General features: G+C 38.5%; 1 protein-coding gene across 2 annotated transcripts in view; it reads right to left on the bottom strand.

Moving 5' to 3' along the window:
* Nucleotides 1–881: 881 nt before the first annotated feature.
* LOC114024506 (plasma kallikrein-like) overlaps nucleotides 882–27,519 on the bottom strand; it is a 32,868-nt gene continuing 6,230 nt past the window's right edge. Inside the window, exons 4-16 of one of the 2 annotated variants that reach the window (XM_027837521.1) lie at nucleotides 25,232–25,338; nucleotides 23,453–23,612; nucleotides 22,045–22,154; nucleotides 14,796–14,955; nucleotides 13,889–13,995; nucleotides 12,135–12,297; nucleotides 11,760–11,872; nucleotides 11,197–11,365; nucleotides 9,636–9,811; nucleotides 8,711–8,800; nucleotides 5,682–5,821; nucleotides 2,762–2,956; nucleotides 882–1,128 (exon numbers count right to left, since the gene is read on the bottom strand). In XM_027837521.1, coding sequence (XP_027693322.1) covers nucleotides 2,798–2,956; nucleotides 5,682–5,821; nucleotides 8,711–8,800; nucleotides 9,636–9,811; nucleotides 11,197–11,365; nucleotides 11,760–11,872; nucleotides 12,135–12,297; nucleotides 13,889–13,995; nucleotides 14,796–14,955; nucleotides 22,045–22,154; nucleotides 23,453–23,612; nucleotides 25,232–25,338 — 1,654 coding nt within the window. In that variant the 3' untranslated portion in view covers nucleotides 882–1,128; nucleotides 2,762–2,797. Of the gene's footprint in view, nucleotides 1,129–2,761; nucleotides 2,957–5,681; nucleotides 5,822–8,710; nucleotides 8,801–9,635; nucleotides 9,812–11,196; nucleotides 11,366–11,759; nucleotides 11,873–12,134; nucleotides 12,298–13,888; nucleotides 13,996–14,795; nucleotides 14,956–22,044; nucleotides 22,155–23,452; nucleotides 23,613–25,231; nucleotides 25,339–27,519 lie in introns of those variants that run through there. The other variant, XM_027837522.1, reaches the window with a different exon arrangement.

The raw sequence follows: 27,519 nt of genomic DNA on the forward strand, positions 1-27,519 counted from the left end.
GCAATTGGGGTTAAGTGACTTGCTCAGGGTCACACAGCTAGTAAGTTAGTAATTATCAAGTGTCTGAGGCTGCATTTGAACTCAAGTCCTCCTGACTCAAGGGCCAGTGTTCTCTCCACTGCACCACTGAGCTGTCCCTAAACTGAGTCTTGAAGGAAGCCATGAGGCAGAGGTAAGGAAGAAGACCATTCCAGGCATGAAGTCCAGATAGAAAATGTCTGTTGTGTGGAAAAGTAAGCAGGACGGATAAGAGAGTACAGGGAGGAGAGTTCAATATTAGAAGACTAGAAAACAACGAAGTTAGAAATTGTTCAATTATTTCAGTCATGTCCGACTCTTTGTGACCCCATTTGGGGTTTTCTTGGCCAAGTTCTCCCATTGCATGATGAGCCTTCTCCAATCCTCCTGATCCTTATCTTGTCCCTGGACTCAGATGGCTGTGGAAGAGAAAGTGAGGCATGTGACTTTGCACAGCCCTCCCTCATTCACATCAGAGTCAATTGTAAGTCCTATTCCAGAAAGAAGGACACAACCTCCAGCTCTTATCAATGATCCTATTTACCCCAAAGACAATAGAAGGTTTATCAGTGGGAGTAGCTGTCTCAGAAGCATGACAGATAATTGACTTTAGAAGCAGAGGCAATCAGTCACTCAGGGCAATGCTGAGTTATGGTTAGAAAGACCTCTCCGGGCTAAGCCCCAAAGGGCTAAAATTTGGATTTCCCAGAGAGGAAGCCTTATTTTCTTTTTGTCACAGAACTCTACTACTATTAAATGGAATGGAAGTGTTTATCTGCCATAGCGCTGGCCACTCCAAAGGTCAGGTCAAATATGGCTTATAAACATCAAACACAAATTGGAAATAAAAATCAAGCCATGTCTTTTTTTAATTTTTTAATTGAAAAACAACATAGGTCAAAGTTCCAGACCTCAATTAGAGGCTGAGATAGCGGCATCTTGTCCTTGATTTATTGTAATCTCCAAGATTCCTGTTTGTTTTTGCCAGAGTTAAGTGTTCCTGCAGCCAACTCTTGAGCCTTCAGTTTCTGATTGTTTCTCTGTCTGTGGATTATCCAGACCACTTAGGTCACCATCTTCTATTCTTGACTTTATGCCACTTCAGTGGTCCTTTTTATATCCATCACAGGATGTAGAAGAAAAAAATAGAAAAGGAAGGAAGGAAAGATGGAAGGAAGGAAGGAAGGAAGGAAGGAAGGAAGGAAGGAAGGAAGGAAGGAAGGAAGGAAGGAAGGAAGGAAAGAGGGAAGGAAGGAACGAAGGAAGGAAAGAGGGAAAGAAGGAAGAAAAGGAAAGAAAAGAAAAGAAGAAAAAAAGAAAAGAATTCAGAACACTTCTATTTAGCTTGGAACCAGTTGGGGTAAAAGAATTGTAAGTGAATATAAAAACCATCAGAGCATTTCATTTAATAATAATCACAATCATAAAAGCTAACGTTTAAGTGACTATGTGCCAGGCACTGTACTAAATGCTTTACAATAATTATCTCATTTGATCCTCAAAACAACCATGGGAGGTAGGTGCTATTTTTATCTCTATTTTACAGGTGAGGAAACTGTTACACTTGCATATTACCTCTAAATTTACATTGCTCTTTCCTATTCCCCATATATCCATATATCCCCATGGATAACCTAGGGTAATCTGATGTAACATTTTAGACTTTTTAAATGTTTTACTATTACTATTATAGAGCTCAATTATCACCATTTAAGTCTCCTGATACTAAGAATCTTGGAAAACAATACATTCCTTACTGTAATTTGTAGACTGCACGATGAAGCTACAGTACTATTAGAAGCCTATTCTGTCCTCCATAGTCACTGGCCCCATCATTTCTAGGACTTTATTTCCTTTTGGAATGAAAAGGTCTCCATGCAAGGCAACTCTGCTCACATATAGTTTGGAGATAACACCTATTCCCCAAATTCCACCACCTATTTAGGAATTAAAAGGCTGAGACACAGAAGAATGTTGGAGGGGTTGTAGCAAATCAGGCACTCTGGTACACTGTTGGTGGACCTGTGAACGGGAATGGCCATTTTGAAAAGTGATTTGGAATTATTTACGAAAAGTTCCTAAACAATTTATGCTGGTTGACCCAGATATAATGTTGGGATCCTGTGGCCTATGGAAAGAAGTGTTAACCTGAGTTAATAGGGAGGGGCTTGGACAGTGTTTTGAAGAATACAGTTGTCGCTGACATGGTGGCACAAAACTGCCACAACAAAACCATGTTGTCTCTGCCCAAGACTGTGGGCAGCTTATAGCACGGTTCAGCAAAAAAAAGACTCTACCAGAGACAAAAAGTAATACAGGAGAACACAAGCACAGACGCACAGAAACACCAGACCCCTGGTAGCCTCACTTCTCTGCCAGCAAGAAGACTTTCACTCTCTTCCTCCTTCAAGGACAGTGAGCTAGCTCCATAAGCCATCTAAAACACCAGCCAGGAAATCAGGAAGCCCTATTCCTCCAAGCTTTCATGTGCTGTCTGCAAGGTGACATCAATATGGAAGAAAGGCCACTGTTGTTACCATCTGTTTCTACCACACCCAAATAAACCTTAGACGCTCTGACCTCCATATCGTAGTGACAGCTAATTCTTAAACATTAGAAACCTTCAGATCTGATTCTGCTGAACCAAGAGAAGAAAATGGGGGAGGGAGACCCATTCTTCCCAACGAGTTGTTAGATTTGATAGGCAACATATTTGTAAAAGACTCTTACAGTCTCTTATTACCATTCACAATCAGCTAGCTTCATCAAGGAGAGATGGTCAGTTTTGTGTGCTCTCTAAAATCCAGTCCACATATGCAGCCACTTTGGTATAAACACCTGGGTGATCCTTTTTAGCACAACCATCTCCCCAGCTGGTGATGCCAACTAGTTGCCATGCTCCATTTTGGTAACAGGACAGGGGGCCACCTGAATCTCCCTGTATCACAGGGGTTGGAAAAACAAAATAGAAAATGTTTATAAGAGGTGTCTTCAAAGTCAGTTCATACATACAGCTTTCTGTAGTCAGACACACAAAAACATACATACACATAACCTTTCCTTAAAACCATATTGGTACTTGAACTTATTGATGAATGCCAAACTAATGGATGATATGGGTTTCAAAATAACAATATAATTCTATTACTCCAATAAGAGAATAACTGAAAATTCAAAAGCTTTCACACAGTGGGACTATAAAAACCTTTTCCCAAATATTTTTATCATAATACTCCAAAATCTCAGTATAATACTAATTACCATGGAACAGACTTAAGTATAACAGACTTTTTCAGAACCCATTTCTGGGTGACTTGAGTACCAAAAAGACTTAATTATTAGGTGATTTCACTTATAAGAAAACGTCCCATGTACCCTTAAGAAAGCATTATAGTAAAGATCCTTTGTAGCTCACTTTCCCTCCCCGCCCCCATCAAAGATATTCTTGTTGTTCAGTTGTACAATGATGTCCAACTCTTCGTGACCCCATGGACCTTAGCATGCCAAGCCCTTCTATTTCCCAACGTCTCTCTAAGTCTGGTCAAGTTCATGTTCTCTTGACAACTGGCATCTGTTTCCTAAGTTGACCCGCCACCTCTCTCCTGACTACAAACCCTTCCTTGTCCATACTACACTCACTCCTCCACTAGCTGCCCAGTCCAATTTCTCTTGACCATCTATCAACTCACTGAATCCATTTCATTAACTTTCATTAAGGACAGCCACTCTTGATATACCCACTCTTTAGTATGTCCTCCAATCACCCTGGCAGCTAGTTATTGCTTCATCCCAGATTATCCCAAACTAGTATGATACTGACCTGAGTAGATGCTCTAAGTTAGAATCTCAGTGTTATAATATTTAATATTTTAATGAAAAATAATTTAGTTTGCTCAAATGGGACTGGAGCAATGGGAGCACATGGATCATTAATGGAATGTCAATATGTTTGAATGAAAGACCACCCAAAGGAATACTTGAACCATATCATAATGCTAAGTAGTAAAGATGCACAGGGGCATGGTGAATATAGCATTGTATTTGGAATCAAGGAAGCCTAGATTCAAATCTTGCCTCTGATACTTACTAGTTATATGACCACAGTCAATTTATTTTAATCTCTCTGAGTTTTAGTCACCTTGGCTGCAAAATGGAAATTATATATATATGTTGGAGAGAGAGAGATAGAGAGCACACTTTTCAAACTCTGAAATGTTCCATAAATATCAATTAATATTATGGGCTGAAAAGTTTGAGTGTTTCTTTGTGGGGGGAGATTGGTTAGAGGCATAAAGGAACTTTACCTAAGAACTTTATAAGGAGAACTGGATTTCATTAAAGGCTAAATGGTATAAAGTTGACAGATTGGAAGGAAGGAAGAGGGTGTACCCAGATACTCTAGGGGTGAGGTTTATATTTTTGTTGTTGAGTCATGTCCAATCACAACCCTATGGACCATATCATGCCTATACTGTCCATGAGGTCTTCTTGGCAAAGACGCTGGAGTGCTTTACCATTTCCTTCTCTAGTGGATTAAGGCAAACAGAGGTTAAGTGACTTGTCCAGGATCACACATCAAATTAAGTGTCTGAGGCTGGATTTGAGCTCAGGTCTTCCTGACTCCAGGCACAGCACTCTACCTGCCATCTAGCTGCCTCTTTGGTATTATATGGGTCTTGGCCAAAGATCTAACAAAACCAAGTTGGGCTTGGAGAGTGGCCCAACCCACTTCCTCAGTGGGACGCACATTGAATGGCAAATAATTCAACTCAATTCAACCACAAGGAAAACACAAAATTTCAACAAGTGTCTACACATCATAAAGTGTTGAAGTTCTTCAAGTAAGGAGTGAGAATGAGGGTAGCTCTATGTTTTTTTTTTCATTTTGTTATTTCCCTGTCTAATTCAATAACCAAGTTTATCTATTTCAGATATCAGGCCAACAACCATGAAAAAGAAATCTAATGTCCATATATCTGAATCGAAACATAGTCCACTCTTATCATACATCATCATCACAGCTGAAATACTTGTGCAATTCTAAGGTTCATAAAATTTTCTGCTTACATACATTCTGTCCTTTGATCACACACACAGTGCTTGTCTGAGGACTTTGGATCTGTCTGATTTCAATGTATCCTATCTTGCTTTTGTAACAAATAAATAGAAACATTTAAATGGCATTTGATAGTTGGCTTTTAATGTGAAATTGATTCTAGCATTATGACTTATGTAACCCCAGACAGGTCACTTGATTTGTCTGAGAATCAGTTTCCTCATTTGTAAAATGAATGTTTTGAACTCATAAGGCCCCTTTCAATTCCAGTTCTATACTCCTTCACATCATATTTCTCACCTCTGAGGGGAGGAAGGAAATAAACACTTATTGAGTGCTATGCTAAGTGCTTTACAAGCATTATCCTATTTGATCCTCACAACAACCTTTGTAGATGCTGTTATTTTCCTCATTTACAATTAAGGAAACTGAGGCAGAGGTTAAATGACTCACTCAAGGTCACACAGCTAGTAAGTGTCTGAGGCAGAATTCGATCTCAAGTCTTCCTGACTCCAAGCTCAGCACTCTATCGCCTGCTCCTCTTAGCTAGATGCTTTTTTGCTTAGTAGTCCCACTCTGCCAATATTCATATAACAGATGTCTTTACCTTACAAGCATCTTTACCCCCTTCTTTATAACCAGCACAGATCATCTGATCAGTTATTCTATGCTGAATGTATTTTTTCCGACATTCTTCAATGGGGACTAGGGGAATTCTGACCTTCTGGAGAGTGTTTTGGATTGTACCTAGCAAAACAGAAGGAACATTGAAATGTGTATTAAAAGCAGAGTGAGAAATTGAAGCAAAATCAGATTTCTGAATTCTCTAATAGGACCCATTGGGTAAAACCTGGACATTAGAAGTTGGCAGACCAGTTTTTGTGTCTTAACTTGTAGTGGCATCATTCAAGTGATCTAGAAGTCCAGTCAACAGGTATTTATTAAGCACCTACTGCGTGCCAGACACACAAGTTATATACAATATAAACAGAAAATAATCAACAAAAAGGAAGACACTGGCATTTTCCTCCTTTATCTTACATTTATTTCTCTTTTTTGGTGAAATAGTATTTTATTTTTTCTAATTACATGTAATGATAATTTTCAACGTTCATTTTTATAAGATTTTGAGTTCCAAATTTTTCTTCTTCCACTCTCTTCCCTTCCCCCTCCCCAAGACTGCATGCAATGTGATATAGGATATATATGTGCAATCATGTTAAACATATTTCCACCTTAGTTTTGTTGTGAAAGAAGAAACCAAACAGGGGGGCAAAACCATGAAAAAAAAGAGAAAATAGTAGGCTTCCATCTGCATTCAGACTCCATAGCTCTTCCTCTGGATGTGGATAGTATTTTCCATAATGAATCTTTTGGAATTAAGACACTAGCATTAGAGGGGATTGGGAAAGGCTTCATGGAGAGGTGGGGATTTAGCTAAGACTTGGAAGAAGCCAGGGGAACCAGGAGATGAGGAGGAAGAACATTTCAGACATGGGAGACAGCCAGAGAAAATGCCTGGAGTCACGGATGGAATATCTTGGGAAAAGATTAGAGACCAGTGTCACTACATCCTGGACTGAAGCCCTGGCTTTGCCTCCAAGACACTATTAGAACAAGTCTGACTACCAAGCTACCTCCAATCTCTGGTCCACCATCTTCCTCCATAATCACCCACAGTTCAAGGCTGACTAAGAACTTCAAAGCTCATCATTTTCATTTACTACCTATAATCTCACATTCTAGTTCTGTATTTTTCCATGGGGGTGGAGGGAATGAGGCAATTGGGGTTAAGTGACTTGCCCAAGGTCACACAGCTAGTAAGTGTCAAATGTCTGAGGCTGGGTTTGGACTCAAGTCCCTCTGACTCCAGGGCTGATGCTCTATCCACTATGCACCTAGCTGCTCCATATTTTTAAAATTCAAAAACAATAAAAACAAAAAAAACCCTATTCTTTCATTCACCTTTTCCTACCAACCCCAGCCTCCAACAGAAGCAACCCATGGTGTGCTAGTAAATGTTTAACAACCTACTCTCGGGGGGGAAGGGGATGCTGAACACAATTTTAATTTGCATTATTACTGTTTCCTCCACCACTTTCAAAAATCTAGACAGTCAACAAAGCAATAACTGAAGCTTTGATTTGTTCTGATTTGCCACTTTCCAAGGCGTAAACACTCATATTGAAAATTTAACAATCAGGTCTTGTAAAAGCAGTTCAAACTGACTCCCATAGACTTCTGAATGATATAGTGGGAAGAAAAACAAACAAACAAACAAAAAACCAGCGGCACTGGCGTCAATTGGCTTCAAATACCATGTCTGACATTTACTCCTCTGTGACCTTAACAGATCACTTAAACACCCTGGGCCTTCATTTCCTCACCTATAAAATAAGGGGGCTGGACTGAATCAGAGACATCAAACAAACGGAAGGCCTGCAGGCCACAAGTAGCCTCCCAAACTCCAGAAAGCAGTCCAAACCAGATTAAAATGTAATTGGAAACTGTTGAACAAAACAAATAAAAATATAATACAACATAGATAATGATACTTTTTTTTGGAGGGGGGGGTTCTTGCCTAGGCAATGGGGTTAAGTGACTTGCCCAGGGTCACACAGCTGGGAAATATCTGAGGGCAAGCTTTGAACTCAGGAAGAGGAGTCTTCCTGACTCCAGGCCTGGCACTCTATGCAGTATGGCACCCCCTAGTGGCCTCCATTGAATCAATACACATTGAGTAAGCACCTACAGTGTACAAAGCACTGTGTTAGACACTGGAGGAGATAGAAAGGGTAGTGGGACAGTCCCTGCCTTCATGCAGCTCAAAGACTAGTAAAGGGATAAAGCATAACTGTAATTATAATGTGCAATATTACATGATAATAATAGTAATAGTGAACATTTATATAGTATCTACTATGTGCCAGGCACTGTGCTAAACACTTTACAAATATTATATCATTTGATCCTCACAACAACAACCCTAGGTAGGTGCTGTTTTTATCCCCATTTTACAGATGAGGAAACTGAGGCAAAGGGAGGTTAAGTGACTTGTTCAGGGTCACACAGCTAGTAAGTGTCTGAGGCTGGACTTAAACTCAGTTCTTCCTGACTCTAGGCCCAATGTTCTATCCAGTGCTCCACTTGGAAGACTAGACTGTGACATGAGGACCTAGGTTTGAATTCTGCCTCTGACATTTACTCTGTGACTATGATAAATTGTCTTGGAGGAATGCAGGTGTGTTTCTATTGTTTATTTGTTTATTAATTTGGACCTGTGATTTCATTGATGTAAGGTATGACCAGTGAAGAAACCTCTCCCTTAGATCAGCACATCTATACTATTAGAGAGTTGCCATAGGCACCGATAGGCTGTCATTTGCCTAGAGTTGCACAAGTATACATATACATATGTGTGTGTGTGTGTGTGGATCCTGTCAGAAGGCAGGACTCAAACCCAGGTCTTCTGGATTCCAATGTTAACCTTCTACCCACTACTCCACGGTGCCTCTCATTTACCTTCTACATTAGGGCTCAGTTCCTCTGAATTGCCCCAGTTTTTTTTTTAAATTTTTTTGATTTTACAGCTGATGCCCCATTCATGAGCATTTATTTTTAAACATCATTCCATACCTTTTTCCTGGGTGTAGCCCCATCCAGTCACCCAGCAGGTGGTATAAGGCATGTCTTCTTTTGAAGGCAAGCAGATAGGTTTTTGGAAATCTAGATTGTATTTGTTATATTAGAGTTTGGTTAGAGAAGAAGGAAAAATTCTGATTTTATAGACATACTCCATACACACACACACACACACACACACACACACACACACACATACCAATGCTATGTCCTGCTGTGGAAACCCTAAGAATGAGATCTGTCCACTTTCTGTTAAATACTCAATAATGCATTAGAGATAATGACACAAGGGAGTGTCCAACTAATAGGGAATTCATCATCCCAGGGCATTATAAGCATTAGAAATTGCCAAGTCGTCCCTGCCCACTCTGCCCAGAAGCCTGGCGTACCAGTTTACCATTGGGAAAAATTTTAATATCTTACTTCTTAAAGCTTATTCAGAATATGATATCCCAATAGCATGCCTCCAGACCAACCTCTTGCCTTCAGTCCAGTCTCACCCCAACCACAGCATCTGATGCTTAGTTAGACATTAGTCTCTAGCTCATGGCAGTGTCTCTATTTAAGACCAACACCAGATGGCAGGTTGATAAGGTTCTTTGTCTGAGACTACCACCCAGGGGTAGCCTTGTGCCTGTCTGGTCCCCGAAATGCATCATCTCCTCTGACGTTAATCTCAATAATTTATGAGATATCACATGTCAGGTTGAGAGTTCTGGCTGAAAACCTCTTATTCTGGAAGATACTTTATTAATTTTGAAAAAAGATTTCTCTTTCCCTTAGGAAATAGGAGCAATTATTGTCCCCTAAGTCAAAAGCCAAAGGCTGTCGTGAAAAGAGTTAGGTCTTATGCAAAGTGCTGCAAAATTTAAATCTAGAAAACTCAAATAGATAACTTTGTGATGAACAGTCTACATACCAGTGAAATTCATGGCAGCTTCAAGCTTGATTAAAGCAATATCATGTCTTGTTTCTGAAATTTTATATTGAGGGTGGATAATAATCTTTCTAGGCCTGAAGAAAGGTGTGGCTGCCTGGATTTCTGACTGATTTAAAATGCCAGTATAGATTCTCCAAATATCAGGTGATGGTAAGCTAGAGGTAGGAAAAAAAAATCTTCATAAGAATATTTAAGTGTCCAGAATGCCCTATTTACTCCCAAATTTCAAATTCTGATGTGCTTTTTTATCTCCCTCCAATGCCACCCCACTGACCAACCTCTGTTCCCAATTAAAAAAATCAGGAAAACCAAAAACAACTGATTTTTTCTGCATTATGTTTTTGTTATTCTATTTCTGTTCTCTATTTCTATTTCTCTATTTCTGTTCTCTATTTCTATCCTATTTCTATTCTATTTAGCAACAGTCTCCAACATTTGAGGTCTCAGCAAATTAATAGCTAGTTATCAATTATATAGTACCCTAAGATTTGCAAAACAGCTTACATGTGTGTGTGAATTGTGTGTGTATATGTGTGTGTGTGCGTGTGTGTATAAAATCTCATTTGATGCCATCCCTCCTTTAATGATTTCCTATTTATCCTTAATATAGTTTGTTTGTACATATTTGTATATTAGATTATGAGCTCCTTAGGACAAGGACTGTTTTTTGCCTCTTTTTGTAACCCCAGAGCTTAGTACAGTACCTGGTACAAAGTGGGTGTTTAATAAATGTTTATCTACTGATCAACTAATTGACTGATTTTCATAGCAACCCTTCAAGGCAGGTACTATTATTATCTCCATTTTATATATAAGGAAGTTGAGGCTTAAAGGGGTTAAAAGACTTGCCCAAGGTCAGACAGTTAGTGAGAGGAAGGCAGGATTTGAACTCAGATCTATCCCCAAGTTCAGAGCTCTAAACACTGAGCAACATGGCTAGTAAAGGCAGTTAAATACATATAAGATGTGTTTAGTTACAGCATGTTTTTACTGCCGGCTAGTGGAAGCCCCTTTTGCTTCTCTTCGTAGTTTTTTAATTGCTCTTGTGAACACATCAGAGCTGTTAATGTTGAAAGCAATAGCATCCTACTGTGGGAAAAATTATGCTGTCCCTGCATTCATTGAAAATGCCTATGTTTGTAGAATTTTTACATTACACTTTATATTCACATTATTCACATTATACTATATATATGTGTGTGTGTGTATATATATATATATATATAACATATTCACATATACAGATTGGTGCTCATTCCTTCCTTCCCTCTCCCCCAACTAGTCCATGTTGATGAGACTGTACTATATGAATGTGAAGGTCAAATCATTTCCCTAAAATATGGCCAAATATCTTTACCTTTAAAGGACATATGAAGGAGAGCAGGAGGCAGGATAAAGCCTGCCTTTAAGGAAATTAAGGAATTAAGGAAAATAGTCCCAACATGGGGTTTAAAATAATGACATGGTGATAGTGAAGTGTGCCCCAATATCGTTCCTCCTCCTTCTATTGGAATTCAAACAGAGAAGAGCCAATACTCACTCATCAAAGCAATGGGCAGCTGTTACGACCCACTGATTCCCAATGACTGAGCCTCCACACGCATGACTCTGTGTTCTCAGTTTGACTTGTAAGGAGGCTTGCCATGGCCACTCTTGTGAAGAAGATCCAGCACCTCCAACAATCCTTGTACTTGCTCTCTTTGCACAGACTACAAAGAATCATAATGGTGATGAAAGGTGACAAACATGTAACATTTACACAGAGTGGAACGTCATGAAGCATTTTATCTACATCATCTCGTCTGAGACTGACAACATGAGACAAGTCTAACTATTGCTATTTCACAGATGAGTAAAACTGAGGCTTAGAGAAATGGAGTGACCTGCCCAAGGTCACACAACTAGGAACTTGGATTTGGTCTCGGGTCTTCTGATGGTGAGAAGTGCTGGAGGCGGTGTCTATAACTAAGCAGTAAATCAGAGAACCTTCACTCTCAAGGTAATTCAAAATAATGGGCTCAATCAAAAGACAGGGATTCATTGAATTATAATGTAACAAGGTATCTGATTACACTTAGATAGAAAAATAAGGACTTTACTTACCAGAGATGCTTGGCGTTTTACACATTCTTAAAGTATAACCAGAGGTACATTCTGTCCTATAAACTATTCTAGTTGGAGAACCATTCGAAGATATTTTTAAGGAACATTTACACCTACAAAGATAAATAGAAAAGGAAGGAAGGAAGAAGAAAGAAAGAAAGGGAGAGAGAGAGAGAGAGAAAGAAAGAATGAAAGAAAGAGAAAGAAAGAAAGAAAAAGGAAGGAAGGAGAGAAAGAAGGAAGGAAGGAAGGAAGGAGAAAAAAGAAAGAAAAGAAGAGGAAAATGTGAGGTTTTTAAAGATATTGTCTTTGTAGAAATGACAAATATGTTCAAGAATTTTGTTAGCTAGTTTTCAGAAAGAAAATTGATTGTACTTGTCTTCCTTGCATTCTCCTTGGTGGGATGTATACGTGAAAAACTGACAGCGGATTTTGTTTGTACAGCTTTCTTGACAAGCCTCAATTCCTTTAACATAGACAACTTCCAACTCCTCCCCTTCAAAGTCCACACCAGCATACTTTTGGGAATGGCATCGTTCTGTACTGGTCACAGACATGAAAGATGGAAAATGCACACACAAATAATAATAGCAGCTAGCATTTATAGAGCACTGCAAATATCTTATTTTATCCTGACAACAGCTATGGGAGGTAAGATGCTATTATTATCCCAAGTTTTACAAATGAGGAAACTGAGGCAGAGAACAGTTAAGTGACTTGCTCAGGGTCACACAGCTAATAAGAGACCGAAGCAAGATTTGAACTCAGGTCTCCCTGATTCCAGGTCCAGTATTCTATCCACTGTACCGCCTAGCTGTCTAAATATACAGGTATGAATTTGGTTTCATCCTATTATTATTGCTTCTCTCTCTCTCTCTCTCTCTCTCCCTCTCTCTCTCTCTCTCTCTCTCTCTCTCTCTCTCTCTCTCTCTCTCTCCTTTGTGATTTCATTGGTATAAGGAACTCCCAATGAGGAACTCACACCAACCAATGTAGATCAGCACCAGCTTAGGTGACTTGCCCAGTGCCACCTGGCCAGTACATATATATCACAGTCAGAACTTCAACTCATGTCTTCCTGATTCTGAAGCCACCTCTCTATCCACTCAGTCATGTTGTTTTTCTCTACAAGCACTATCCAGTTACTAGCTATATGACCAAGGTCAAATCATTTCATCTCTCTGAGTTTTAGTCTCCCCAGCTCCAAAACAGAAATATTAACATCTATAGCAGAGTGAGTGGAACCAGGAAGAATTGAGTTTGAATCCTTCCTGAGACACTCACAAGTTGTATGACCCTAGGCAAAGCCCTCATCATCTCCATACCTCAATTCCTCATTTATAAAATGAAAAGTTTGGACTGGACAACCTCTAAGACGTTTTCTGACTTTAAATATCTGATCCTATGAACCCAAGGCTTCCTATCTACTTCAGCACCCCATTTCACTCTACCACAGTGCTAGAATAGCCTTGGCAATCTTATCCAATCTTTTTAAAAATTTATTTTGTTTTTAATTTATGGAATGAAACAAACATTTTTATAACATAGTATAATAAAAAAGATTATTGCACGTGAAATTGCAAATCTGTTATGTGCAACTTGCTATTCTTTTTAAATATATAATACAATTATCATGTAAATTTCTTTTTTTTTCCTTTTTTTTCTTCCCTCCCCCCTTACCCCACCCTAGAGATGGCTACCATTAGACACAACTGTGGTGGCAAAGAACTAGAAATTGCGGGGATGCCCATCAATTGGGGAATGGCTGAATAAGTTGTGGTATATGATTGTGACGGAATACTACTGTGCTAAGAAATGATGAGCTCAATGATCTTAGAAAAAGCATAGAAAGACTTGCATGAAATAATGAAAAGTGAAATGAGCAAAACCAAGAGAATACTGTATACAGTAACAACAATTTTTTTTAAGAAAGACTTTGAGAGACTAAGTCATTTTGACTATTATAAATCCACAAATTAAAAATGAGAGACATATAAAGAAAGACTCTATTTGAATCCAGAGAAAGAACTGATAAATAGAAGTATGTATAGAATAAGGAATCCTCTCCAATCTAACCCCTTCATCTTACTGATGCTCATCAGTTATTACTTGTTATTGTACCACATTACCAGGCAAATCTTTGCAGCTTAGAAGACTATATCCTGAGGTGGTATTGACCTGTGGTATTCCAGAGCTTGGTTTTCCACTCTTTGATGTCTTAAGAAAACACATATTTCTAAAAGCAAATTAAAAAAAGCATGAGAAACACTAAGTAAATAGGGAAAACATTTAAAATGGAACTCTCCTTCAGGAACAGACAGATCATTATTCTTTCTTTTTAAAAAAAATTGTGACTGGAGGCACTTTAGGGACTGGAATTTTGTAATATTGAGAGAAGATAAGTAGACTTTGACCTTGATTTCACATAAAGGTTTTGCTAAGTTAATTGGGGTTGGAAGAAGAGAAATCAGGGACTTTGGTTGCAGGAATACTGACCTCTTATCCTAACTAAGCCTCCAACACATTCTCCTGCTCAGAGATTGTTGTATGTAACTAATATAGAAATATGTTTAATATGATTATACACAGATAGCCTGTATTAAAATGCATGCCGTCTTGAGGGAGGGAAAGGGGGGGGGAAATTTTTAGAACTCAAAATCTTATAAAAGTGAAAGTTGAAAACTAAAAATAAATAAAGTAATTAATTTTTAAAAAGCATATTGTCATAGAAAGTTTTTGATCCAAATCTGTGATTTCATTAGAGTAGGGAACCCAAGGGTGAGTTGGAAATTTGTCTGCAATTTGTAGTCTTGAAAAAAAAATGTTGCCTGGGGCATTGAAAAGCTAAGTGACTTACCCAGGGACACACAACCAATAACTGATTGTGTGTCCCAGGCATAAAGTCATATAAGAGTTTCCTAACTATAAGGCCAGCCATCTATTCATAGCACTATTGGCTGTTTTTTAAAAAGTCTAAGCCTCTAAATGTGAGAATTATAAAATTTGTTATAAAATGACAGCCAAAATCCCACATACCTTTGTGACTCTATATGCCATGTGTTTGTATAGAACGTAAAAAATAAACAATTTGGATAATAGGAGCAAATAGTGCGGCATACAAAAGGATCCGGAGCAATCACTCTGCCAACATCTTCACCAGAAAATGACATATGTTGAAAAATATTCATTTGGCAACCTGTGAAGGCACAGAAGTCATTTACTACTCAGAATTCCACATGCTGTTTCATGGTATCAGGAAGAGACAATCTTCCCCACTTCCTATCCTAAAGCATCCAAACCCCATCCCCAACCTTTCCCCTCTACCAGACTCTGATCTCCATTTCTGCTGGAGGGAACTCAGAATTTCATATGTCACTCTGACCCTTCCCAGTAGTGGGGGTCTAGTCTGACCCTTCCCAGTAGTGGGAGTCCAGTGCCCTCCAGGCTCGCCACCCTGCAGATCAGACTCTCTGCTGCATCCTAAAGATTCATGGCCTTGACATTCACCTTTAGCACCTTTGGGCCTTGCTGTCATCCCTGCTGATGTGCCCTCTTGTATGTACTGTGTCCTCCAATTAAAGCATCAATTCTTTTAGATTGAATGTCTTCTTTTTCTCTTTACATACCCAGAACTTTGGACTAACATTTGGAATATTCTGGACACTTAAAAATGTTTTTTTTTTAATTCATTACTATTAACACTAACATTATATTGGATTAAGATCTGGGTGTACAATTAATCAAAACATTAAGATATAAGTCCACTGCTTCTTTGAAGCTCAATTCTCATAGGATCAGAGACTTGGCTAGAAGTGATGGTACGTGTCTGTAATTCCCACTCATGGAGAAGCTGAGATTGGCAGATCTCTTGACCTCAGAAGTTCTGAACTACAGTGGACGATGCAGATGTGGGTATCCACATCAAGTTGGGAAAAAATTAATAACTGAGTCCCTGAGAGCAGGGAGGCCTCCAGGTTGCACAGGGAGGAGGAAACTGGCCCAGGTTGGAAGCAGAGCGGTTCAAAGGTTTTGTGCTAATCAGAAGTAGGATCAGGCCATGAGTAGTTCCTTTACTTCTACTTTGAGCAAAATGGAGAGATCTAGTCTTTAAAAAATATATCAGATCTAGAGTTAGAAGAAACTAAAGGGGCCATGAAGTCCAAGTTTCTCATTTTACAGATAAGGAAACTGAGGGCTAGATAAGTGAAATGACTTGTTCAATGTCCTACAGATAGTAGCATCAGAAGGAAGGAGGGATTTAAACCCAGATTCTCTAATTCCAAAGCTACTGCTCTTTCCACTGGAGTTGGCTGCAACCCAAAAACCTTTCTTTGTATTTGTTACATCACTTAAAAGAAGACAGAGTCATTCGTGTTGGCAAAGTTAACAAATTCTTAAATTTCTAAGTAGGCAGCTTTTTCCAGTGATAGTAGACTGTTGATCGAAATTCTGCTAACCCCCATCATTCTCTCAATTCTATCTAAAATTTTAAAAAGTAGAACTTATTCCATCGGCCCTCTGTCATATACTCAGTTGTCCTTTGCATTAGTAAGACCCATAGTCCAGGTACTTGGGAATATAAACTATTATTTACTTTGAGCTATTTTTTCTGCAACTACCCATGATTCTTCACTGACTTCCTTCCTCAGTACCTCATCATGATGTGAAGGGAGTCCATGGCTATTGGCAAATAGCAAAGACAGGAACTGCCAGTTTCTACTGACCTGGGAAGGCTTCAAGTATAGGCCATGCTTTTAAGTTCAGAGGTTCTTATTAGCAGAAAATTATCCATTAGATGATAGATTTTCCAAGGTCAGCAACCCATAACCCATATCTACTAAGGAAGATATGCAAATGTAGGAAATGCAATGTGGGAAAAAATACCATGATGATGAAATCATGGGTTTTTGAAGTAGTACATAACTTATTAAGTACATATGTAATATGGTGTCGTGGTGGATTAAGCACTGGACTTGGAGTCAGTATGACCTGAGTTCAATTCCTCCTTCAGATATTTACTAACTATGTGACCCTGGACAAATCACTTAACCTTTCTCAACTTCAATTTCTCCATCTGCAAAATAGGGACAATAAAAAGACCTATGTATCAAAGTTTTTTGTTGGAAACAAATGAAATAACATATAACATAAAGTGCTTTGTCATCTTTAAAGTATTCTACAAATGTTAATTATTATCTCCACAGTCCCTTACAGCTGTAAAGCTCCATGACTTTTAGGCCTTTATGATACTTAGCAAAGAGAAGTATGAGATAAACACCAATGAATTTATAGAGTCTAAAATAAGTAAATTTAGATTAGATCAGGAGAAAGTTCAGTGATTATCATTTTTTATTAAACTTGTCTGTTAATTCCATTTGTACCTGTCTCTAGTTATCTTATAAATTCTAATAACCTATACATAACTTGCAATAATATTATGGAAGCTAAATTACTGATAACAACTTTTTCTCACCAGGAAAACAACACCAAACTGATTGCGTATAGCTTAAATGCCAGTGACTTAACCCTTTAATTCCCCAAGAGGTATATGGGCAGGTTAATTTGAGAAGATGAATGCATTTGTATTTATAATCCCAGTGCCTGGCACATAGTAGGTCTTTAATATATACTTGCTGACTAATTGATTCAACAAGTATTTACTGAATGTCTTTTATATGTGAGTCTAGTTGAGTCAACTCACAAGCTTTATTAAGTACCTACCATGTGCCAACCACTGTGGCAAGTGCTGAGTAAGACATTATGTTACATACTGGTAATAGAAACCTAGGCAGCACCAGTGTGCCCACCTTCATGAAACTTACAATTAAGCAGGGGAGCTGTGACATAGGAACAAGTAATTAGAACACAGAATATGAAAAAAAAAGTTATAAAGGGCTAAGAGAGCTATGAGTACAATCATGAGAGGGAAGGCTTACTTCTGAATGCAGGAGGATTACAGTTAGCTGGCCCTTTTTGTCTGGGGATAACTCCAAGCACAGGGAAACAGAAGAAAAAACACTAAGGTGAGGAATAATTAAAGAAATAGGGACTTTCTAATTTGGCTAGAGCATAGGGCTTCTACAGTGGAATAATGGGAGACACAACTAGAAAGTTAAGGTGGGATAATAGAAAGAATAATCTTTTATTTTAGTCATGAGAGTTTTTATTGTACTCTGTAGGCAATATGGAGCTATGTAAGGTTTTTGAAGAGGGAAATGATATGGTAGGAAGTAGATTCTCCTCCATCTCAAAGACTCTATCTTCTGGGCTCTAGTGAAACATTAATCTGTTGGTTGGAGTGGGAGAGAGACTGGGAGTGGAAAGGCAAGGAAATCAAAAAGAAAACGCTTATACTAGTTCACTCAAGAGCTTATAATGGTTTGAACTAGGATAGTGGTGGTGGGAATGGAGAGGCAGAGACTGATGCAAGAGATTGTGTAGGACATAGAAAGGACAATAGTGCTTATGTGGGAGGAACAATGGAGAAGGAGCCACCAGATATGAAATCTCAAGCCTGTGTGACTTTGCATATCAGTTCCATTCACAGATACATGGAAATCTGGAAGTGTAGACCATTTTAGGTGGTAAGATGATGGGTTTAGTTTGGGAGATGTTGAATTTAAAGCACCAGCAGGTTAAGACCTGGAAGAACCTAGGAGATTTATTAACCTAGGGCATATAGATCTGTAGGTCAGGAGAAAGGTCATGGCTTTGAGATAAAGATTTAGGAAGTAGATTGTCAAGGTAAAGCGTATATAACAAAAGAAGGTTGAAGACAGGAACCTGGGAACCATCAACATTTTTTTTTTCTGGGAAGCAAAAGAACCAGTGAAAAAGATAGAGTAGGAACTCATGAGTTATTCCTAGAGCCTCCATTTTGTGAGGGGTCCAGGCTATCCCTCCTTCGTCTGTCTCCTGGCTCTGCTTCTGACTCTTCAAATTCTACCATTATGCAGGTGCCCCCACCTCGACTCCCCACCATGCTTTTCAGCTCCCTTTTATGAAGTGTCTTCCCCCATTAAAATGTAAGCTCTTTGAGGGCTGGGGTTATTTTTCTTTTTTTGCTTGTATTTGTATCCCCAGTGTTTAGCACAATGCCTGGCACGTGATAAGAGCATATTAAATGTTTGTTGACTGACTGTTGACTAATGAAGAGATTCATGAATTGGGTAGAAGGTTGAACTAGGTAATCTCTCTGAAGACTCTTCCAGCTCAAAGAATCTACTACTGTCTTCTTGACACATATTTCCCCAGACACCTGCCCACATATTCAACTTTGATTAATGTTTTCAACACAACCCACTTCACTTCTATATTCCATCTATCCTCTCCTGCCTAGAGACATTTATCACCACTCCCCTTTGCCCGTATCTCTAATTTCTTCTCATCTCTACTGGCGCCTTCCTCTTCAGCCTAAAAACATATGCTCAGGAATCCCCTGTCTTGAAAAATCATTATTGTATGCTACCCTCTTTTTCTTACTGTTATTTCTCTCTTTTCCTTTTCACCACTAAATTTCTAGTTATAATATATTACTTATACTTATGAAGTCCTCCTCACCCCTTTTTAATGTCTTGGAATATGGCTCCTACCAGAAGATCATAGATTTTGAGTTGGAAATGACCTCCAACTCAATGGACTCATTTTACAGAGGGAGCCTTGTCCAGAGTCTAGAGTGAAGTGTTTCAGACACAATTCAAACCCAGTTCTTCCTGACTCCAAGTCTAACACTCTATCCACTATCTCTATGAACACATTAAGACTCATTTTTTTCAAACATCATTAATACCTTCCTAATTGTTGGTTTGATGACCTTTTTTTTAGTTCCTATCTTACTTGAGATTTCTGTATCATGTGATACTGTTGACCACTTCATCTGTCTTGAGATGCTCTCTTATCTTCTGGATTTTCTGAAAGAGCCATACCTAGGTGGTTTTGCTGGAATAGGCAGAAACAACAGAGGAGGTGAATACCAGTGGCCACACTGAGGCTTTGAAAATTTTAGCAAAGAGGGATGCCAAGGGAGGTTTGGAGAGAAAGATAATTGAGTTAGCTTTGGGCATGTTGAGTTGAAGATATCTATGGGATTTCCAGTTTGAATTGTCCAAAAGGTAGTTGAAGATGTAAGTCTAGAGGTTAGGAGAAAGGTTAGATAAGGCTGAATAAACAGATCTAAGAATCATCAGCATAAAGACCATAATTGAACTCATGGTGCTAGTCAGATTACAAGCAGGACAGTAAAGAGAGATAAAAGAGCAAAGTTCAAGATAGAGACCTGGAGGAATACCCACAGTAAGTAGGCATGATCTGGATGAAAATCCAGAGGAGACTTGAGAAGGATCAGGTAGACAGGAAGGAGGAGAACCAGGAGAGATTATGAGGAGGAGAGGGTGATCAACAGTGTCAAAAACTGCAGAGTCAGGAAGGATGGGGTCTGAGAAAAGGCCATTAGACCTGGCAATTAAGAGACTGTTAGTAACTTTGAAGAGACAGCAGTCTCAGCTGAAGGATGACATCAGAATGAGACAGTGGAGTAAGTGTTAAGGGGATGATTATGCTGATAATTTGTAAAATTTGCCTAAAATAGAAAGTTGAAGAAGGAAGCCTGTGAGGATAGCCATTAGCCAATTCTTTAGATCATAAAATTTCAATGATTTTTAACCCTAACTTGAAGTCAGCCTAAAAGATCCTGTTTTCTCAGATATTTCTCAAAAATCTTCATTCAAATGTTTTAATTTGTTTCATGAACAGTCTTACAAGCAATCAATCAATGGGTATTTTAACACCTACTATGTGCCTGACACTGAGTTAGAGGACATGAACACAAAAGCAAAAGATGAAGTGGGGGATGAGATGATATAGAAGGGATGCAGAAATCCCCCCTGACAAAACTAACTTATCTATTGTCCTATCTGAAGTCTCCACCCTCTCTCAGTTCCCATTCACATATAAGGACCCAGTGAAAACACTCCCCTTAAAGTATGAGAAGAGGAAAAGGAACCAGAAATGTCTGTGGCAGCCAATGAAGCACCACTCTCACTGGCCTTTGGTCATGCCATATCTCAGAACTTTTGTTCATATCACTCTCTGCATGTTCCAACATACCTTCTGGACTTCCACTGCTTGGGTCTTAGCCCTGTGAACTTTGGACCTCAACTTATTCTCCTCCTCATGGTTTAGTCTCTTCTTTAAAAAAAAACTGATAAAAGGGGGCAGCTAGGTGGCGAAGTGGATAGGGCACCGGGCCTGGATTCAGGGGGACCTGAGTTCAAATCTGGCCTCAGACATATAACACTTACTAGCTGTGTGACCCTGGGCAAGTCACTTAACCCCATTGCCTAGCCAAAAAAAAAAAAAAAACAGCTAATAAACAAACGGCCTAGCTCCCTATGTTGAGTTGGCCTGTGTTTTCTACCAGTACTAGTAATCAGACCTTCCTCCTGTCTACTATGGAAAATATAGTATATTAAGTGAACAAGGTACTCTTCTTACTGACATCTACTTCCCCAGATCCTCTGACCTGTCCCCTACCCCTTCCTCAGCCTAGCATCAGCCCTAGTTAACTCTTTGCATCACAGATTCCCTTGGGGTACATCAGTATCACACCATGAAAGCACCGTGTGGTGCAAAGGAATGAGGATTGCATCTGGAGCCAGAAGATATAGGTTCAAATACGGGGTTTACTACTTACTCATCTGTGTGACCTCAGGTTAATCGCTTAACCTCTCTGGAACTCAGTTTCCATGATGGTAAAATGAGGGGATTCAACTAGATGACTTCTGGGGTCCCTTATAGCTCTAAATCTACAATGATGTTGAAAACCTAGTTCATGCATTCCATTTGTCAGGAATATCAGAATTTGTGCTGATGCATTATCACTTACTGGGGATAGGAAGTTTTGACAGTGGGCAGGAAATTGAGAGGACATCCCAGGCAATTTGGGGGCCAGAGAGGATTGTCTTGGGAAAAGAGGGATCAGTGTGAAGATATTGAATGAGGGCTGACGAAAAAGGGAGATAGCCCCCTGGCCTTGCTGCAGCTTCTCTGGTTTTAATAATGTTACCATAATTAATGTTATCTATAGATACATGAATTAAAATGAGCATTAGAGATAATCCTTTCAATAATGCCAGGTGAATTATCCATCCATCCCAGGAGATAGAGTCCCATTAGTCCAAGTTATAGTAACCTTTGCTCTCTGCCACATTAGGTATAAGCTCTGTCCAAGTGTTCCTTGTTCTCTGTACAAGAAATCATGTGGAATGGTGGATATATAAGTAATTACCCATATCAGAAAGTCCACAGGGCTTCAGGGAGAATCCTGACACCAAGCCTTCCAGCGTCTTGATGGTGTCAGGGAATCCTGACTGGCTGTGCTTCAGCAGACATATGTTTCTGAGCAAGAAGGAAAGAAAGCTCATTGATGATTTTGTTTGATATCTGTTCTTTGCATTCTGAATATTGTCACAAAATAAAGTAAGCTGTGTTCAGCAGTGCAATTAACACTTCCACCTGCAACATGGTTTGATTCCCCTCCCTTGGCAAATCCCCACAGAAAATTACAGTAACAATGATCACGGCAATAAGATGATCCTGGTGATGATACCACGAGAGATGAAGCATTTGGAAATCATAACATGGGTGGAATGGTGGAAAGAAACAAGGAATAGATAGACTAGGAACAGGTTTAGGGTCAGGCTCCACCTTTACACACATAATTACGTGACCATGTCCAAAATTGGACTAAGCTACAGTCAAAAATTTATGCATTGATACCCTACCCATAGACCTTTAACAGCATTACCATGCCTAGAACATTGCCTTGAACAGATCCTGTTGCTAGCCTGGAAGAGAGAAGAAAAAATATCTTGTGTTTGAAAGGTTATTTAGCTGAGACTCAAGACACCTGGGCTTGAGTCTTGGCTCCAATCTTAGGAAATTCACTTTACTCTGGTACACCTCAGTTTTTCCATCTGTCAAGTGGGATGATATATTTATACTGCCCACTTCACAGGGTTGCTGTGAGAATCAGTTGAGATGAAAAATATTTTGCAATGGTGATGTTGAATACAAACTCCTTAAAGGAAGGGACTTATTTTGATTTGTCTTCATTGTTAAGTTTTCTTGTTTACAAATCCCCCTTCATGCTAGGCCCTTCTCTCTATTATCATCTATAATTTATGCTCTCTATATCTTGTTTGTTCATAGTTGTTTGCATATTATTTCTTCCAATAGACTTTGAGCTTCTTGAGGACAGGGACAAGTTTTGTTTTGTTTTGTTTTGTTTTGTTTTTAACTTTTGTGTCCCCAGCACTTAGCAGGTGCTTGTTAACTTGTCTTGTCTTGACTCTTGTGAATTTTCTATCTAGTGTGGCATAGCAAACCCATCAACTAGAACAGAATTCTAAAATGGTCATTCCTTGGATGATGAGGAGACTGGAATGCTTTCAGGCCCAGTAATGAACCATGCTTGACCATTTAGCTTCGACACTTATGAAAATATAAATACTCTATACCATTGTCGACTTCACTGAACTACCACCAAACCCCACCCACAAAGATAGCTGCTATTTCAAGAATCCCAAAAAGAAGAAAAGTGAGATTGGAACGTCTTTCATTCAGATTTGAAAAAGAGTTAGTTGAGCCTTAAATTAAAATCCTTAACAGAATCTTTAAGGAAGATTGCTGCTCACCGATACTCCGGTCTGTGGAATGTCTGTGTGGCATATGTGTAAAATTGGCAGAGGGCATGGTTTGTACATTGTTTTTGACATTCTTCAACAGTGTTCACCTTGGTTACATTGAAATTCACTCCTCTCATATCAAGTCCTACATGTTTCTCCTTGCTACAAGCTGTAGAAACATAACAAACAGAACTAATGCAGTTTCCTAACTGGAATAATGTAACCCCTTTAATCAATGGCCCTAAAAGAAAGTATTTCATCTTCAATGCACCATTAGAAAAATCTCTTCTTTTTTAAATTTTATTGTCAAGTCATGGAACAAAACAAGCATTCCCACAATACAGTTCAATAAAAAAGATGATTGCACATGAAACTGCAAATCTACCATGTATGACTTGCTATTCTCTCCAAATATACAACAAAGTTGTCACGCAAATTTCTTTTTTTTTCCTTTTTCTTCTTTCCTCCCTCCTCCACCCTAGAGATGGCTACCATGAGACACAAATAGGCATACATATGTGTGTATGCATATGCATATATGTATGTGTGTGTATATGTATGTGTATATATGTATATATGTGTGTGCATGTGTGTACATATATACATGTATACATACATACATACATACATACATACATATATATATATATATATATATATGTTAAAGTATTCTAGCCATACCTCTATTTTTCAGTTCTTTCTCTGGATGCAAATAGCGTCTTTCTACAAATTTCCTTTACTTTTAATTTGTGCATTTAAAACCTCTTCTTTTAATTGCTCCACATAATCCATTTATATTTGACATTTTCGTTACCAGTAAGTAATGAACCTTACTAGCTGTGTGACTCTAAGCTGGTCACTTCTTCATCTCTAAAACGGGGGAGGCAGCTATGGTACAGTATAAGAGAGAGCTATCAGAGTCAGGAAGATGTGGGTTTAAGTCCCAGCTCTGCCATATAGTGACTGTGTGACTAAGGTCTAAAATTGGATAAATATTCTTTAGCTAGATACCTATTCATCAGTGTCATCTCTGTGGCTTTGGAGAACATTACCGTGCCTAGAACAGTGTCTCAAACATAATCTGTGCTCAATTGTAGTTAGAAATTGATTGACTCCTATATCACTAGTCACCATAGAGAATTCCCAGAGGATCCATCTACTATGTATGGAAAGTAGAAGAAAAGAAATCCAAACAAAACCACATGGTGTTTTATCCAGTAGAATATTTTTCCCCAAAGAATACCTCCTTCTCCTCTCCTTTGCAGATGTAGGAGTCTACAAGTATAGAATATTAGATAGTGAACTCATTGAGGGCAGGGATTATCTTTTGTCTTTCCATGTATCTTCAGAGCTTAGCACAGTGCAATGAACATAGTAGGTGCTTGATAAATATTTCTTGACTGAGTTAATATTGCATGTAATATTATTTTTTTGATGTGTTGATTGGTTTTGTTGACTTTTTTTCTTGTTTTTAAATTCTTTCTTATAAGGGATGGCAGGGGTAGAGAGGAAATGTAGACAATGTTATAACAAATAGTACCACAAAAATCTATTCAAAACAAAAAAAGAAACTCTCAGGGGGACTGCCTTCCACAAATGTATGAGGCTCCATAACCAACTGGCAAGGAAAGAAAGACAGACAGAGAGACAGAGATAAAAAGACAGAGAGAGAGAAAAGAAAGAATGAAAGAAAAAAGAAAGAAAGGAAGGAAGAAAAAGAAAGGAAGGAATACTAGGTAAAGCATGTTAGAACTAAATACCAATTGAAACAAGTAAACTACAACTTACCACTTCTTTGATAAACACATTCTTTTAAAGAATGCCCAGAAATTGCATTTGTCCTAGTCATTCTTGGAAGAGTTCCAGTAACACTGTCTTTTAAGAAACAGCCAAACCTGTGGGAAAGGAGGGGCATCACTTAGTGAAAATGGATAAGTATATGGACAAATAATTTATAATTATATCAATTATTATACCTACAAAACTATCAACACATTTAAAACTACTAACTTATCTATAATTAATGTTTTTAAAAGATTTATTTTATATTTAATTTATAGAATAAATAACCTTTTCATAACATAATACAATAAAAAAGATGATTGCATGTGAAACTGAAAATCTACTAGGCACAACTTGCTATTCCTTTCAAATACACAACAAAATTATCATGTAAATTTCTTTTTTTTCCTTTTTTTTCTTCCCCCACCCCGAGGTGGCTACTATTAGGCACAATCATGTGTATATGTACATATACATATATGTATATGTATATGTGTGTATACATACATATATGCTTATTTATATACACACATATGTAACATTATTCTATACATACTTCTATTTATCGGTTCTTTCTCTGGATGTAGATAACATCTTTCCTCATATGTCCTTTATAAAATGCCCTGAATTTGGGTATTTTAAAACATTTTTAATGGACAGAAAATCCATTACACCTTTTCTGACACTGACCAAAAAAGAATATTTGTCAGAAAGTAATATTCTATTTATTTTAATTCTATTCAATAAGTCATTGAGGTCAGAACACTTCACTAGAGGAGATAACAAAGTTTAGAGAAGGCATGGTCCCTACCTTCCTGGAGCATATAGTCAAGCAGGGACAAATAGCCTATGTACAGATAACTGTAATGAACAATAACACATATTAAATACTGTTTTTCTTTTTCTTTGCATTCCTAGCACTTGGACCAATGATTGACATCTAGTCAATTAAGTAAGTACTTAAAAAATAAACGTTGATCAATTACTTCTGTAATTGTATATTTGTTTGTATGTTGACTCCTCCCTTAGATTGTAAGCTCTGTGAGGGCAAGGACTGTCTGTTGCCTCTTTTTGTATTCTCAGCACTTAACACAGTACCTGGCACAAGGTAGGTGCTTAACAAATGTTTATTGATCAACTGAATGATTGATTAGAGTGACACAACACAAATTGCCACCTAAGATAGGTGGAACACAAGGTCTTTCCTGACTGAAGGGATGGGAAAAGGCCCTGACAACTTTGCTTCAATACTTCCAAAGATATATGATTTCATCACTTTGGGCTTTCCACTCATGCAGATCATGACCCATCTGGCACAGGGAAAAAAGGCCCTTAATTAGAGTCTAAAATTTTAGGTGTGAAAATCAGAGATTAATGAGGTAAATCAGATCATCCAATATAAGATCAGGGTAGAGAGCAGGCATAGCAAAAGATAAGGATTGTGAAAATTTGAATCTCAAGTGTGGTTGTGACCCACTTCTTAGTCTTCTTTGCTGGATCTTCCTCCAAGGTCATGTCTACTAACCATGAGTAGGCTGTGTCCTATATCCTCTTCTTCTTTTATATTATTCTGCTTGGTGATTTCATCTGTCCTCATGGGTTCAACATCAGCTCTATGAAGACTATTCTCAGATCCATATATCCAGCCCTAACCTTTCTCCCAAGCATCAGTCCAAATTCTTCTTGAGTATCTTGAACTGGCTGTCCTACAGACATCTCAACTCAGCATGTCCAAAGCAGAACTCACTATTAATCTCATCAAACCCTCATCTCTTGCTATTTCCTATTCCTGTCAATGATATCACTATTCTCCCATTACTTCAGAGTTATTCTCAGCAACTTGCTTACACTCACCCCACCACCACCCCTCACACAGATCTATTGCCAAGTTTTCTCATCTCAATCTTCACCATACATCTCATATAAGCTTCCTTCTCTACACTCACATTGCTGCCACCTTGACTCAAACTCCCATCATCCTTTTCCTAGAATACTGCAAAAGTGTGGTTGGCTCCTCTGCCTTACACAAGATGACTCCCTTACTCAGCAAATTCCAGTGGCATCCTATTATCTCCAAGATCAAATCTAAAATCCCTTGCTTGGCATGTAACATCCTTATCAACCTATGCCCTCCCTAGTTTTCCAGTCTTCTAACACTTCACTCCCACAAAATCTGCAATGCAGCAGCACTGGCCTTCATGCTGTTTCTTGAGCACAGCACTCCATCTTTGTACCTTTTTTACTGAGTGTTCCCCGTGCCTAAAATGCTCTCCTTTCTGGCTTCTATCATTTTT

This window comes from Vombatus ursinus, unplaced genomic scaffold (assembly GCF_900497805.2).
Source record: "Vombatus ursinus unplaced genomic scaffold, bare-nosed wombat genome assembly UNPS02014821.1, whole genome shotgun sequence".
NCBI lineage: Eukaryota > Metazoa > Chordata > Mammalia > Diprotodontia > Vombatidae > Vombatus > Vombatus ursinus.